Genomic DNA, 17,741 nt, shown 5'->3' with positions numbered 1-17,741 from the left:
GGATACTTTTCTATTTCCTTTATCTTAAACTCCAAGCCTTTCATAAAATAAAAATACCTTTAAGCTATTCTATTCTATTCTATTCTATTCTATTCTATTCTATTCTATTCTATTCTATTCATTAATTCTTTTTTCTAATTGTGTTTGAGTGTTTTGCCTGCATGTACTTAAGTGCACCAACGCATGCAATTCCTATGGAGGTCAGAAGAGGGCATTTCATCCCCTAGAACTGGAGGTAGGAACGTTGTTAGCAGCCATAAGAGTTCTGGGAACAAAACCCAAGTCCTCTATGAGAGCTAACAGTGCTCTCAACTGCTGATCCATGTCTCCAGCCCTGTGGAAGCTGTTCTTAACAGTCTTACTGTGTGACTGTTCTCTGAACCTCTCATAGGTCTATACATTTTCTGTAGATTTGAATCTATAAATGTAATACATTGATCAAATTCTAATGATGTGAGCTACTGTTGCAAATGATTTCCATAATGTATAGACATTATGACCCATCTTTTTGCAGTACTAGACTTTCATCTTGTTTTTATTTAGAAAGTGTTGGAAGTCATAGGAAAGAGAGTAAGTTAAGCAATGCAAAGCTGTAAGAATTCCTGCCAAACTTGCACCCCAACCTTACATTCTACATTGTAGTAATTTTGTACACCCTGTTCCCTTGAGGTGTGAAGAGAAGAAAGAAGGGTTGAAGAAAAGGGGTCTGGGTAAGATCCAGCGGCATGGTGGACTCAGCAACATTTACCTACTCAGTGCAAGGAGTGTAACTGCCTTCTCCTTTATTAACTGTTCATCGATTCACCAGTGTGAGTCCTAAACACCCCACAGTGTTAGATATTAGTGCTGCCTAAAGCCAAGCTGCTGTGACCTCAACAGACAGGCAGCACAATGGCTGGTACTCACATGATTGGTATGTAAGTGCCATTACTGCTGAGGCTGTTTCTTCCTGGATATGGAGATTTCGCCAACCTTTGTGGGAAAAGAAACAACCACAACTGAAGCTCAAAAGAAAGAATAGTCAAAAGCATTCATAACAAAGAAGACGGACACTTATGGGACAGCACTGGAAATAAACTGTGATAAACAAAGCCATGCAAATGAACCCTGCTTGTTTCTATAGCTTACTGTCATGTGGCCTTCTCCAGGTCCAGCCGACATGGCTCTGCTTGAACCCCATACTGCCCCCATGCAAATCATGATTGAATGCCACATGTACATGTAATTTTGTGTTTATGTATATTTTATAAGTCTCTTTTGTCACATCTACTATATTAACTTCAAGTAGGCCTGATTCATCTCTCTTTTGTCTTGAAGCTTAACATAAGGTCTGGAAGTATCCATTTAGTGACCAAATATAAAAATGCTAGGATATCAGTGGATAGCTCACTTTGGTTAGAAAAGAGGGCTCATGTCAGAGAATTACTATGCTGGAAAATAAAAGAACTTGATCAAGTTCTCTTGACCATGTTTAATGTGTGCATACATGCATATGTGTGCCTGTGAGTGTGTACTGGAGGGGTGAAGGGCTGGGGTGTCAGAACAGACTGGGGAAAGCAATAGAAACTTTTGAACAGAGATGATGTTAAATGTATTTCAGGAAGACCAAAACCTAGTCAAGAACTATTGTGACAAGAGAGGCATAAGGGTCTAAAACCCTGTTTAGTTAGATCAGAAAGAAGGAATTGATCCATGAAAAACTACAATGGTATTAATAAGTGACTGGCTGCATAGGAGAGGAAGAAGTAGTCAGATAATTTTGAGTTTTCTTGCTAGATAATGTTAAGTGAGAAAAACAATTTCAACAAAATAGAACCCAGTATCTACCATCTCAGCTAAATAAAATTACTCATTGAACAAAGATGCAGATCTATCAGTGTGCAAACAGTAATTGTCTTGTGTAGTAGGATTATGGAATATTTTATTGTTTTCCTTTTTCTTAAATTTATAGCACTAAAAAAAAAGCACCTATGAGAAAATAACACATACCAAAAAAATTTGATTGGAAGTACTTTGGCATAGTTTCCTAGCCCTGCCTTTCCCACCAATATTGAATGTGTATTTGGATTTGAGGTTATGGAGCTACATCTAAAGGTTATAGATCAGCTGTCACAGGAAGATTAGCACAAGAGAGCATCTGGGGAGGCAGCTTCTCTGGAAACCTCCTGCTTTCCTTTGCCCCTCAGCAGATTTCCCTTCCAGATCCTCCAAATCAGAATGTCACAGTCATTTGTAGTCTTGCTTTACCTCACTCCAAGCACATTCCCATCCACATCCCTGTGTCAATCAGTTCAGCTTCACTTAGAGGCAAATGGTTTATTCCAGTATTCACAAGAAAAGGTTGAAAAATGAAAATATCATTTTAGTTACTAATTCATGTTACTGCCAGAATTTTTTTTGAAAAATGCTTTTGCTTTATTGTTGTAAATTTAGTTATCTTGATTCACAAACATCTCCACATCTAGCCCAAGTTGTCAAAGCCAGTTTTCATAGTCAAACAAAGCTGAGAAACCTGACCTCATTAGAGAAAGTTGAGCTTGTGTCTCATTTCAAATGAATGTACCAATATGCATTTGAGAAAATTGTCTCCAAAACAATCAACAGGAATGGGATATACTGTATATGATAAATTTTAAATTCCAGAATAAAATAGGAGTACAAACAAGATTAATGTATGCAGTTTATAATATGAATGCTGTATTCAGATAATTACTAATACTGTACTATAATATGTAAGTTGCTTAGGTTATTTATGAAATGAGGAGTACGTTAGACGTCTTAGTATTACTTTAATACATGTGCTGTCATGTGTGTAGCACAGCCTAGCATTGGACTTTTAAAGAGACATTATGTAACATCATTTGTAAAAACATTGATTAATTTTGCTGGATCTGATGATCAAACTGTTTATATGCTTATAATGAAAGAAGGCATATCCTGCTAATAATTAACATTTATTTTTTTTTTAATTTCACTAAGAGACTAAAGAAAATATTCAAAACTTTTGTAAGATAAAAATTCCAATTAATGACATGTAAAACCAGTTTTGGTGTGTGTATATGAGGTGTATACTGGTGCACATGTTTGTATGCATGTACACTTGTGTGTACCAGTGTAGAGACCAGAGGTCATAGAATAAGTATTTTATATTGTTTAATTGCATAGGTGATTACTACTTTATTAAGTGGTAAGCATACTGTCTGAAGGAAATTATGTGAAATTTCTGTCCACATTTTCTCAAGTATATTTGGCAAATTCTGTAGATCCAGGAAGATATTCAAGTTCAATTTAAAGAGTAAGCATCAATAATATATGTTAGGGCCTTTTCTGCTGTCATAATCAGGGATATGTAAGTGTTGAAAATAATAAAGTTTTGCTCACCCCTGAGTGTGGGGATCTGGAGGCCTATTCTCATCGTTGGACACTTTTCAGTACACTCTGTAGATGAGGCGTTTATTTGAGAATCACCTGTAAGGCGTTCTCAAACTTAAACCTGTTCCTTCTACTCCTTTCCATGCCATGGAGTTGTAGCATCATGGTTGAGGTTCCTGTACTTTCTTAAGCTACTGTTATTGCCAGACAGACATGTGTAATGTTTTCTATACTAACAACTGTTGTCTTAACAAATGTCTATACTTCTGCTAGGATTTCATATGTAACATTAAAAATTATTTTCAGCTTACATAACATTTATCCTGTTAATAAAAAATAAAATTATAAGCGCTCCATAAGTTTTTACTGTTAGGGTTGAAGCTCCTTACAGTCCTCCCATCTAACCTTTTGAAACCCTCTCCAAGATTTTGCTATTCATTTTTATGTTCAGCCCTTCAGTCATACTGCACTCATTAGTTCAGTGATATGGTCCTGTGAAAACTTGCTGGAAATGTACATTCTTGGTCCCAAAAAGACCCACTAAAGCAGAAACTCTAGGAGAGATCGCTGTCTGTGATCTAATTCTGATGTACACAGTGACTGAGGGTCACTCCTTTGATTCCACCTGCCCACACTGCCCATCCCTTTGCCCCCTGCCAGCATCCTAATTAACTTAGAAGACTGTGCCTTCCCAACAAACTTTTTCTTTCTTCCTTGTGCCACAGAAACTTTATTGAGTCTCTTACAGTGTTTATAACTCCTTCCTCTGTCTTTGAAGGTGGAGGTCACGTTAATTACTTTTTATCTACATATAGCCTCTATCTCAGTGGTCTGTTAATAAGTGCTGAAGAGCAAATGAATGTATGCATGAATGAAGGACAGCATTTTAGGAGAAGTAATGATCAATAAGGTCAGCTGCTATGGAGAGATCACGGAGAATAATGAACGAAAAATCTATTGGATTTCACAGTAAGGCAGGTGTTGGTGACCTTTGAAATGCTTGCTTCAGCAGAGTGATGGGCAGGGAGCCCAGATAGCTGGGAGTTAGAGATTTCCTATTTATCTGAGCACATGGAAACAGAATTTTCCTCAGTGAAGTTGCCAAATAACTTTTTTAGTTGGTTACTTAACTCCATTGAGCCTGAAATCTCAAAATAGGGGCTCATTGGGGTAATTGTAAACCCTAGAATGATAGTAGACATATAGTAAGTGCTTAAATGGCCATTTCCTTTACCTGTCCCTCCCACAGCTACTTTTCTTTATTAATGCTATTGAATATATCACTCTTTATACGTTTTTATAAGAACTGAAATTGTTTAGGATATTTCTCCTTTCATTCATTGCAGAAATTATGAATTGTGTTTGGATTAGAACTAATATACCTTTAGTTGAACCAGACAAGACATGGAAATTACATGGTATGTAATTTCATTACATGTTGAAATTCCCCAAAAGGTAGTTGAATTATCAGCTGTAGGGTTCCCAGTAACTCAGATACGGATGGAAACTAGAATTTATGACCATATCTTAATTTTTGGTTTCCAGTTGAGGAAGGGAAGGATGGAGGGACAGACAGAGGGACGGATGGATGGAGGGAGGGAGGGAAGGAGGGACAGAGGGAGGGAGAAATACTGAAATTCAGAGAGAGGTGGAGTGAAGGAAGGGAGAGAGAGAGAGAGAGAGAGAGAGAGAGAGAGAGAGAGAGAGAGAGAGAGATTAAGATATATTGAGATTGTTCAGGTCATATAACTGAAAATTCCAGAGATGATACCAACTTCAAGCTAATTATCAGTACCACTATGAGGTCTTTTTAACATTGTCTTATAGTCCAAGTCATTCCACTCAAATGATTCACATTTACTAACATTCTTACTAGCTATTAATTCAGAGAGAAAAGAGAAGAAATCCCCATTAGGTGTAACTAAAATCCTAGATTTGATCTTACTGTCCATTCTTCCACCATTGTTGTGGTCAGGGGATGTAATATATTGGTTTTCCCATCCCCATAGGCCTCACTCATGTTCCCAGCCCTACAGGATTCAGCTCTGAATCCTCCTTAGACAATGAAGATCTAGAAGCTCATCAGAGTCCAAGTATCAGCTTGCGTATTGTATGACACTTGAAGAGTCATTGCTGGCTTTTCATTCCTCCAAAAGTTGTCAGCACTTGGTGACTCAATATGACCTGGAAATATTAAGCACTCTATTTTGATACACTGTAGAAACTTAACAGAATGATAAGTCTTCAATGCTGTGTTCAAGCTGAAATTATAGCTCATACCTACAAGCTGGGCTATTGATTTTTTACATCCTTGTCTATAGGTCATCTCTGGGACACTTTGCATTACTTGGTATTTGGGCTTTGTTGTAACTGCTACTGGCTTTCTGGCCAACATTTCTATCTCCCATTTCAGGGCCTAAAACTGGCCATTTGCTTATTGGTATAAATAAACTTTTGTTGGGACACACACACATACACCATTCCCTTCAGCCTTACCAAGGTATAGCTCCTTTCCTGGTGTAATGCTCAAGTGAGCCGCTGTGAAAGAGAAATTAATATAGTTACTGAGTATCAGGCTTGTAGAGTAAGCTGTTGACCCCTGCTATATATATTATACATTTTATCACACTGTTCCTACTTCTTTATATGTGATACACTTATAAAGAATAATCATAGCTTGGAGAGATGGCTCAGTGGGTAAAGGAGCTTGCTATCAAGTCTGATGACCTGTGTTCGATCTCCAGAACCCACAATGCAGAAAGAAAGAACCAGCTTCACAAGTTGTTACCTGACCTCCATATGTATACCATAGCACGTATGCACAGGCACACGCGTACACACAGGCACACACACCCCACACACAAAAATAAATAAATAAATATAAAATTAAAAAGAATAATCCTGAAATATCCCTATGTCTCACTATTTGATCACAAAAGGTAGTTTACATGTTTTACCTGTGCTTTTATAATGATCTGAACTATATCTCTCTTTCTCTTTCAGTGGTTTAATCCCTTTTAAAATCACCAGCCTCTTAATGATTCTGAGGACAGGGACTGTGTTTTGCTTTCTGATCCTGAACACATCTGAACATAACCTACATACACTTTTCAGAAGTGCCGAGTACCAAGGCTATGCACAAAAATCAAAATTTGATGTCATTTCCTCTCTCTGGGATCCTCTCAATTTTTCATTTATTGTGGTCAGAACACAAACTCAGACATGTTTGATAAGGTTCAGGAGGGTTGATGAAAGGAAGTGGAAGAGGAGCAGATTTCCCCAAATCTATCACTAGACTGTGTAAGCAGATCAACCACTCATCAGAAGGCTATGTGGTTAAGCTGTACTTGAAGAACTAGGATAGTAATACCCTTTTCCTGCCTTTCTGCAGCCTAAATGCCCTGTGGGGTAAGAGAAAACTTCAATCTCTAGACTTGTAAATCCCTTATCTTTCCCAAACGTTAAATTAATTTTTAAAGCTATTTATTCAAAGTTGACTTAACCACTAGAATAGGAGAGATCAGACAAATCAGCTGCAAGAAATGAACCACGAGGAAGCCCGAACTCTTTGACAAAGTATTCCTGGGAGTAAATGTGTTGAATGAAGCCAGCGGGTAAATGATAAGGGCCTTTACACTGTGGATGTAAGAAAGCAATTTATCAAGAGTACGTGAACTCTCTAGTGACTCCAAGTGAGGAGGAAACTAGAGTAAAGGAGGAGCCCTAAAAAACACATTAGAAACTACACATGTGGGCAAACACACACACACACACACACACACACACACACACACACACACACCAGACCACAAAAAAATCCCTATGTGCATGTACTTTTTAATCTTTACATTATTATGCAGAAGTGCTGGTATGTTAAAATAGGGGTGGCTCAGCCAGCAATTTTTTTTTTTAACTGTAGGCAATACTACTGTGTAATAAAGTGTTAGGGAAAGCACTTGACACGGGCCATTCCATAGCTTAGAATTTGCAGAAACATTGGGCTCTCTAGGTGTAGGTATGATTCGGGTCAGGGTGTTGTCTGATATCTGTTTGCCTGACTCATAAGGCCAGATGACCATCTTTCCTGCTTGTGGTATTTGCTTTTTTAATCTCTAGAGCATGTGTGTGTAATTCTGAAAGTTAATTGTAATGCCTTTCGTAGTCTTTTGAGGAGTTCTAGGTGCTTATCATTGATCATCTCATTAATCTCGGCATCATCTCTTTGAGCCCTGCAGCTGAGACATGTGTAGCCTTCATCATTTATGTTGGATAAGATGGGGCCATATGCATTATGTTATTAGCAGTACTTTCTACTGGCTCGGATATGGATGGTGACTAGAATTTATGATGTTAAGGCTTTTTTTTTTTTTTTTTTTCTTTTGGTCTTTTAGAGACAGGGTCTCCCTGTAGCTCCAGTTGACCTGAACTCACTGTGTAGACCAGGCTGGCCTTGAACTCACAGAGAGCCACCTGCCTCTGCCTCCCGAGTGCTGGGACTAAAGGCGTGTGACATGTTAAGGCTTTTAATTCTAGGAGAGAGATGTAATTTAGTTGACAAGAGAACATAGTTGCTGAAGTGTGAATTTCCAAGTCTTTATTATACTCATCCTCAGCTTTGTTTTTAATTTTAAAAATATTTTAATTTTATGTGTATGGGTATATTGCCTGCTTGTATGTAAGTGCACCTGTGTCCACTGCCCATGGAGGTCAGAAAAGGGTGTTAGATTCCCCTGAGACTGGAGTTACAGACATTTGTTACCGGCCACATGGGTGCTGGGACTCCAACCCAGGTCCCCTCTGTAAGAGTAGCCAATGCTCTTAACTGCTGAGCCACCTCTCCAGGCCCCCTGCCTCAGCTTTCTGACTGAGTTAATACTGTTAGCTGAAATCACAGAAATTCCCAGATTTTCATTTTAGTCATTTACTTTCATTTTCATCTGACACTCTTGTAAGAGCTGTTAACTAAGTAACTTCAAGATACCATGACGATGAACACAAAACTATCCCACAGACAAACAAGAGAAAAATTGGAAGCACTAAAATTTCAGATAATCTCCCTTAGCTAATTTGAGTTACAGTTTTTAACTCTCCACACAGCTGTCAGCTTTCCTTACTCCTTTTGTGTTAGGCCTTGTTTGTGGATGTGGTTGTGGTTGTTGACATGGATTATATGAATAGCTCAGGCTGGCCTCGAATTCCCACGCCTCTTTATGAGCCATCGGAGTGCTATGATTACAAACGTGTGATCTGCACCCTATAGTCTAAAGAATAATCTTTCCCCTCTTTAAATCACCTAGGTATAATAAGGGGTGCTAGAAGGGATGAATCTTTTTTTAAAGAGTGGTCCCACTAAATAGTAGACGTTGGCCTAGAAATCACATTCTTCCTATTTTAGACTTGCCAGTGCTGAGATTCAATGTATGCACCACCATACCTAGTTCAGGCAGTGAATCTTACTTTAGCAAGTGGTATTAGTTGAACCTGTTTGTGCAGCATGAGTTTAAATTTGCATGTATATGGGGAGGAAGAGAGGACACTACGGTAACCTGAACTATAGTTCAGTTAGCACATTGATTAGCCAGGCTTTTAGAGTCATCCTTGTCGTTTAAAAAGCATCCTTGATGATGCTCTATAAATTACATGTTTTAAATATTTGCTATTTTCTGTAATTCATAAGCACCAAGTCAAAGGAAAAAAAAAGGCAAAACAGGGACGAGAGAGACCTTTGCTTAAATATCTGTTTATGATCTGTCTGTCAAAATGGAGCCCTGATAATATATAGCGATGTTTCTAATTTCTCTGTCTCTGTCCTTTCTGTCTCTTTATTCCTGCTCCATCCCGGGGACATCGGTGGGATGACCACAGCTTTGGATAAACTCAGCACACAGCATCTGTACCACCCCACTCAAGTGGAGATTGTGCAGTCCAATGTGGTGTTTGACATCAGCAGCCTGATGCTCTACGGAACGCAGGCAGTGCCCGTGCGGCTAAAGATCCTGCTAGACCGGCTCTTCAGTGTTCTGAAGCAAGAGGAAGTGCTACACATACTGCATGGCCTGGGCTGGACCCTGCGGGACTATGTCCGGGGATACATCCTTCAGGTAGGGGAAGGATGAATTCTGCATCTAAGACAACTCTCAGACGGTTGGATGAGTGCTGGGGGCACACAGGTTTTTCTCTAGCCCCTTGTAGGCCCAGATATGCGTACCTTCTACTGGTCAGGGCTTTGGAAAGGAGTTATCTCAGTAGGCTGTTGTCAATCCTTAGCAATGTGTGTAGCTGAAGGGAACTGACCTGTTTTTTTTGAGTCAGGGTCTCCCTGCAGCCACAGCTGGCCCAGAACTTGCTGTATAGACCAAGCTGATCTCACAGAAATATGCCTACCTCTGCCTCCCAAGTGCTGGGATTAAAGGCGCGCACCACCACACCCAGCTATTTGCACCTTTTGAATCCAATTCTTTTTCCCTACAAACTGGGCTGTCTTAATTCCCCCAGTAAGTCTTAGTGTCTTTGAGATGAGAGAGACGTGTTGAAAATATGAGTACACGCTCTATCTGGGTCCATGAAGGTCTTTTCTCAGGCCCAGGAGGCACAGTGTACTTCCTGACTGCTGTGTGCCCTCACTATTTGTTGTCTTCCCTCAAATCAAAAGAAGAACTGCAGCCTTCAGAATCTGTCAGCCTGCATATTCAGCAAACTCTCAGAGTTTGATATTCTGAAACTACAGACATGGTTATAAGTTTGACCAAGGTACCTGATTGTCTGGCCTGGAGCCCCTTTTGATAAATACCAGTGGCACGTCTGGTGTGGTAGGGTTTCCAGAGTTATCTGGGAGGACCAGAGTCTCTTCCATACCACCAAACCCCTGTGCTTTTCAACTTTTATTTTATTGTGTTATGTTATGAGTCATTTTGCAATATTTATTTTGCCTCGGAAATTCCTTGTCTACCTTCCTTCCTGCAACGCTTCAGGAGTAAATTTTTAGAGCAATGTATTGGGAGACCCCAGGATCCAAAAACCTGAGCGAACACTACCTTGTGTCTAAGGAGATTTCATTTAGAAAAGGTGGACTCTGAAGTAGTTTTTGGAGTTCTCTATGGACATATTACCAAGAGAACTGACCACTCCAAAATGAAAAAAATATTGTGGCTGTGGCAGCCTTTTAGAACCATAGATCCTTCCAGTGTTTATGATCAGAGCCTCCCTATGTAATATGCAAGACCTTGGCTGCCAGCTACCTGTACTGCACAGACTGGGTCCCTGATGAATAAGGAGCCTTCAGTGTCTCCCCTCAACCCCATGCTTTTACCTGGGGTGAGAACACACAGATTTTTGCCATTCTCCTGCCTGGTTCCTCTAGGTCTTAGGGGAGCAGTAGGATAGTAAACAGATGTAGAAACAGGACGTAGAACGACCTGTCTGCTCCCATAACAGAATGATTTCTTAGTTTAGGGAGAGTCTCAGCTTGGAAAGCTCAGAAATTTTGGCCCTCAGAGGATGGGGTGAAGGTGATAATCATACACTGTTTTCAGTTGATGGAGTGTGCTTCCAGCGTTCTCTTCTTTGCCTCTGGATGGAGACATTTCAGCGTGGTAAGTAGGCTAATAAGTCCTGGGAAGTCAGGAGATACAAAGGAGCATGAGGTCCAGGATGAAGAACCAGGGAAAAGCAAGCACCCAGCCACGTCCACAATCACTGCTTGTGCTGGCTTGGTTCTTTCTGCAGTCATTTCCACATGATTGCTGACGTCTCGTACAGGTGTTTGACGAGAATTGTTAGCTCACAGTCTTCTTTATCCAAAACCCGTCAAGTGCCATCTTTGCAGTCCCCACCATGCTACTTGCTTCTGCCATCAATGTTGTAGTTTAGTTCCATATGAAATTTTTGCCTGAGAGAATAGGAACATAGATATTGTGTCTTCTTCTTTCAAACAAATAGATACATGCATGGCTCTGCTGATCTGCCTTCGTGATAACTCTATAGTAGCTCCCGTGGTGTGTTAATTTTTTATTTTTTGATTGTTTTAATTATGTGTATATGTATGTTCTGTGTGACATTTGTGCACATAAGTGAAGTGCTGGGATTACAGGCTTTTGTGAGCTGCCTGGTGTGGGTGCTGGGAACTGAACTCAGCTCATCTGGAAGAGCAGCATGTACTCTTAACCACTGAGCTGTCTCACCAGCCCTTTCTATAGCATTTTGATGACAGTTAATGCAGAACCTGCTGGTTTTTCTGTGACATTATAATACCACTGTTTTCTACTGCTCTGCCTTGACCAGAGCTTTTTTTAAAAATGAAATACATATTTAGGTATTTATTTTCCCAACATTTTATTATGACTCTAAGGAGAATATGGAAGATATATTTCTTTAAAATGTACTATAGGGGCCTGAAGAAATGGCTCAACAGTTAAGAGCACTGGCTGCTCTTGCAGAGGACCTGGGTTGGATTCCCAGCACCCACATGGCAGCTAACAACCACCTATAATTATTGTGCCAGGGAATCCGATGCCCTCTTCTGACATCCGTGGGCATAACATGACATGGGTGCACTTACATACCAGCAATACACTAATACACATAAGATAATAAATTTTAAAAAATAAATAAAATGTACTGTAGATTCCATTGTATATGAGAGAGTTCCAAGAGAAGTGCAAAAAAAAAATTCAGCAAAGGCTTCAAATCAGCATGAATAATGTGTCTTATTAGGAGAGGAAACACTACATATAAAAAACATTGTCATTCTTACACTTTATAATTAAGTTTTCATTAACTAATGTAAATTTTGACAAGTCTCAACTTTTAATACATCATTTCTTCATTCAGAGTTTAAAACTGATGTTTTCAGAAAAATCATAGCTTTTGTACATTAGAGGAACACTTGGTTTAATTTCTGTCTTGCTATATTGATAGAATTGACACTATTGATTTTATTTAAAGACATTTTTGTCATTTAGCATGTATAATATACTTGTTCTTTGTGAAAACAGTTCTCGAGTTAGAGTGAAAGAAAAAGGTTGCAAGATACATAACCATTTAAAGGCACTTAGAAAATTTTGTAAAAGAAAAAATATTCATCTGTAAAAGGAAAAGAATTCAACTATAAAAATAACCCCCTTTCTTCTAAAGTTGTTGCTTGATTACTGGCCAGTATTTTAGAAATTATTATACTAATGAGAAGGTATGCACAAATGACTTTGAATATAATTACATGTAGCATTTTTGTACAGGTAGATTATAAAATGTGCATCTGAGGGCTAAGGAACCCTATAATGTACTCTTAGTGTACAAGTCATTTTATCTGGCTAAAACTCAATTGCCTTGTAGCCCTTAAGGCATCAATTTTAACATTACTGCGCTCAACAACAGTATATTGAATATTATGTCAGTTAAAGGAGAATAATTATCAAGTCAGGTTAGGGTGGCTGTTAGTCTTACCACATATTGACTTGGTTAGCAGTTGGCTATAGATTGTATTACTGGGCAAATGAAGATGTACAGTAAGCTGAACTGGTCAAGCCAGGGTATTAATTTAACTCTCTGTGGGCCCAGACCTACATCCTTTATGTGTTTCCTATCTTTAGCAGTAATTTTGAATGTGGACGCAAAGCAGGTGTGTGATCTCTCCAATCTGGAGTAAGGGGCATGGTTGGAAAAGAGCAGGCCATTCTAAACTCATGTAGAAGCTATCCTCTGCACATCAAGAAATTCAAAGAAAAAGGAAGATTAGAAAGATTGGCGTATCTGTTAAGGAGCCTGTACTTTTCTGATTAAAAACTGTCTTTCACTTGGGTAATTTTCTATGTATTCATAAGGTAGCCAGCTGGTATAAAATGCACAGTGTAACCGGACCACAACTACTTAGGAACAGATCTGTTCACTCAGAAAGTACAGAAGTAAGGTAAGTGCTTCAGAAAAGTAGAACGGGAGTAGTCAATTAAAAGCTAAAATGTAAACATAAGGGAGCATATGATATTTTCTGCTAAGAAAGATAATTATTATTTCAGGGCATCCTCTGAGGGTACATTTATTGACAAATACTAAAAGCAGTGCCTGCCCTTTGGTCCTTTCCCCATTTCCTCTGTCTTTCACTTAAGAAATAATAATGTACATGGTTATCATTGTTGAATTTAATCATTTAAAAATCAGATTTTCACACCGTCTCTGTTTAGCTTGAACATGTAGCTGACTTGCCTGGGCAGCACCAGCCTGTCTTTGGAAATCTCCCCACTTACAAGTGGGTCCTGCCAGAATTCAAAGAACTAGTTCAGTCCTTCTGAATAATTAGCTGAGGTGTCAGCAGCTTGTGAGCAGAGAAGCAGGTACACACACCTCAGGTCACCTGGGTCTTGATAGAGTAATCAGTACCATAGAACAGCATTTCTCAAAGACTAACGTGGCATCAGTCTGTGAGAAGCCCAACTTTAGATGTGGGAGGAACTGAACACTGGATCCTTCTCTGAGCACTTTATGGTACACATTAGCATAATAAAATCTCTGAGAAGCTTTGAAGGAAATAGGCTATGAGATTAGGTAAGTAGCTTTCCCTAACCTTTTCCAATTCACAATCTTTTTCTGTCAAGTTTATCAGAAATATTCAGTTCCTGAACATATCCACCTCTTCCTCAGCATTGGATACATGTTATGTATGAAGGGTTTCTTCTACCTACTGTTCGTTTGCATGGTCATGTCTTATACATAGTGAGATGAAATTCCTAGTCGTTGCTGTTGTTTTAACCAGGACCAGATGAACCAATGGAGCTCTTTCCTGGCATGGTTCTATCTCAAGACTTTCCTTAAAGCTCCTACCACAATTTGAACTCAGTCAATTGGTCACCCTTGTCGTTGCCATAAAATACCACAAATTCAGTGTACTCAATACATACTGGTTATAAGAAAATCTGCTTAAACTTGGAATAAGTTGATATTTTGCCATAGAACTCATGCAGTACCCAGCAACTTCAGTTTGTCAAAGGCCTCTAGCCTTTCTTCAGACTTTTAAGGGACTGACTGTAGTAGTTTTCTCTGTACTGTTGAAGGTTGTAAGAAGCCAAGTCTTCAGGCTGCCTAGCCAGTGGTCTGTGAAAAATAAATTTTTTGCGGAATCTGCCTGGTAGAAAATGTCAATATTTAGCAAAGATTTGTATTATATGACCCTTTGTGGAGTAAACCCTCATTTGTTCTATGAATTCCCTTCTGTTCTTTTGTACTTACTGCCAGTAAATTAACATTTGGTACAATTGAGGCCCAAAGAAGTTAAGTGACTTTTCTGTGATCACAGTAACTTCTTTTTTTCCCCCTTCAACATATATTTTTATTATTAAATTTTTGTGCATTTCACATCACATATCCCAACCACATCCCAATTCCCTCCCCTATCTGAAACCCCTCCCTCCCCATAGCCCTCCCACTGGACCTCATGCACTAGGTCATATATGTTAAGGCTTACTGAATCAAGTTTGCATCCCTGATGTCCCTAGGTATGAGTTCATCCACTGGAGCCTGGTCAGCCTATCTAGCATCACTCCCTTAATAAAAGACCAACTTCCAATTGGCATAGTAAATATGGGAAGCTTCCTGAAGATAAGAGCCATGTACCTCTTGTTCACCACTTAAACTATATCCCAGAACTCAACTTGGTATACTATATAAGAAGCATATTAAATGTTAGGTGGAGAGTTTGACCTAAATCTCACTTGAGTTTAGATCTCTAAGGGTAGTGATTAGATGCTTGGAGTTTTTGTTTGTTTTACTTATTTTTTAAAGACTGCCAGGCTGCCTTTAAAGGGTGTAATTTGTTAGCATTCCGAGTTTCAGATGATATGGTTTGGGAAGAGAGGTCTGAGAGGTCCTGAGCTTTATGACTAAAGATTTGTTGTATTCAGCAGCAGGTTAGATATATCTGGCCTTAGGCAAAAATAGGTGACTATGTTTCTTTTCTGTTTCTCAGTATTCTCCGTCAGAAGGCAGATTTATAATTTGCACTGTTGGCTTCAAGTCTTACCAAATGTATGAAATTAGTCCCATGTCTTTATTTACCTTGAGGCCCTTACTTCATAGTAGTACTTCATAGTCATGTTGTGAAGATGAAAATAAAATGATGCACACAAAGTGCTACTAAGTCCAGCTTATATTAACTATTAATATAATGATGACAAGATGAGGCTATAAACTATTACAGACTATTGCCTTTAGAACTTGGTTTATAAAGTAGATTTAAACTCTAGATATCTATATTTCACTGTGTTCCTTAGCACAGAATGCCATTCCAATGAGCCAGACTAAAAGATAGCTGCAATTCAATTGTAAATAGATCACATGTACACAAACGTGCATGGATATTTGTACATTTGAACGCATCGGACTGTAAATGAGATGCAGGCAATCAAAGTCACAGACCCACTGAGCTCTGGAGTTGAACAAACAAGTATGAATCTTGGTGTCACTTTTTTATTTTTTAAATTTAATAACCAGATGATTAGAGGAGGCATTTCATTACAGCTTTAACATATTCAGTAACACACTCCAGAGCAAGGATACATCTCTTTGAAAAGTGGCTGTAAATTTTTAGTTGAATTAATAGTTTATAAAGTCATCAGGTAGATTTCAATGGTAAGGTTTTTCACATCTACTAATCATTAAGGAGCAAATTTTATGCTTTGAAGAATTATTTTTTAATTTTTAAAAAATTTAATAACCACATGATTGGAAGAAGCATTTCATTACAGCTTTAACATATTCAGTAACACACTCCAGAGCAGGGATATATCTCTTTCAAAAGTGGCTGTAAATTTTTAGGTTCACAGTTGAATTAATACAGTTATACAATATTGAACTCAGTATAAACCCTGCAAGCCATAAAATTGAATGAGTTTTTACCCTTTAAAGAAGATCTCCATTTCATTTTAAAATATGATGTTTCCTACATTTTTAATGCTACTCACACTTAGATGTTTGCGCATGTGTCTTTAATTTCTGTGTATCTGATTATTACTAATCACAGTCGGTTACACTCAGATCCTTAGTACCTGAGTATGGATATAAAGTCATCAGGTAGAATTTGCTGTTACTTAAAAGAAATAAAATGTCATTATCATTTCTTCATCTATAAATGCTAAAATATAAAGATATTATGTTTACATATTTCATTCCATAACTAGCCTAAGACACTCTATTAATAATTATTGTATTGTGTATATTTGCATGTGTGCATTTTATAAATAATAGTTTAGTCTATGCATGACATTATTTTAATCACCTTTGTATTTCTTTATTTCATCTACTTCTCCAGTTGAAGAATGATCCCCCCGGTGCAGAATGAATATTAGGTGAATTTGTTAAAAATTATTAGAGTAGGCTTTTGTCCCATTCCATGAAATAAAACTTAGAGGGTAGAGGTATAGTTCAGTGGTAGATTACTTGCTTGGCATGCAAAGGCCCTGAGTTCAGTCCCCAACACTGCAAAATAAAACAGGCAGCCGTTTCAGTGAGTATTAGCTGACCTCACAGAATTTGAGGGAATTCTGAAAGCAGAAGAAAGTACCTAGGTAGAGTTTATTTAAGTAAACTTTAAGTCAGTTAATTACTATATACTGGATGTACCAGAGTAGATCCTTCAGAAAGCCCACACTGTAATAATCAAGGCACCCCTGAACAAAGGTTAGAAAGGAAGTTCTATGATTAAATTTAAGAGAATTTGGGAATGACTTAAAGGAGGGATAATTTGGCCCAAGTAAAGACTGAATTATCACCACATGTGGTATTTGTAAGAGAAGGTCCCAGATAGGCTCCAGGTATTTGCATACTTAGCCCCAAGTAGTGGCACTCTTTGCTGAGGTTTAGGAGGTGTGATCCTGCTGGAGAAAGCACATCATTGGGGGTGGGCTTTGAGAGTATGTATCCTTACCCTTGCACTCTCTCTCTTTCTCTCTTTTCCCCCCCCCTCCCTTCCCCCTCCCCCTCCTCCTCCTCACTTGGAGATGTGAGCTCTCAATTTTCTGCTCCAACTGCCTCCTGCCATGCCTCCCCCACCATGATGGATTCTTATTCCTCTGGAACAATGGGCCCAAATAAACACCTCATTCTGTAAGTTGCCTTGGTCATGGTGTTCTATCACAGCAACAGCAAAGTAACTAACACACCACAATACATAAAAATGTTGCCCTTGTATCATGCACCAATTTGTGAATCTTTTTCAAGAGAGGAAGATCACATATCTAAATGGTTAAGATGCCCCTGTCTTTGCCAGGGACATACAGAAGATAGATGGTTTGAGGCACTGTGTTATGTTTATAGTGTCTGTTTTTCAGAGCACTTGGACCACTCCACAAACATTATCCTGGCAATCCTCCTAGCCTCCCTATTAA

General features: G+C 38.7%; 1 protein-coding gene across 15 annotated transcripts in view; it reads left to right on the top strand.

Moving 5' to 3' along the window:
- Bnc2 (basonuclin 2) overlaps nt 1-17,741 on the top strand; it is a 435,111-nt gene that overhangs the window by 304,531 nt on the left and 112,839 nt on the right. For all 15 annotated transcript variants that reach the window (XM_017799278.2, XM_029565769.1, XM_029565767.1 and 12 more), the window contains one exon: nt 9,238-9,473. In XM_017799278.2, coding sequence (XP_017654767.1) covers nt 9,238-9,473 — 236 coding nt within the window. The remainder of the gene's footprint in view (nt 1-9,237; nt 9,474-17,741) is intronic.

This window comes from Nannospalax galili, unplaced genomic scaffold (genome assembly GCF_000622305.1).
Source record: "Nannospalax galili isolate Female #2095 unplaced genomic scaffold, S.galili_v1.0 scaffold98, whole genome shotgun sequence".
NCBI classification, from domain to species: Eukaryota; Metazoa; Chordata; class Mammalia; order Rodentia; family Spalacidae; genus Nannospalax; species Nannospalax galili.
Note: the sequence above shows the minus strand (reverse complement) of the source record. Positions and strands in the feature narration are given on the sequence as shown.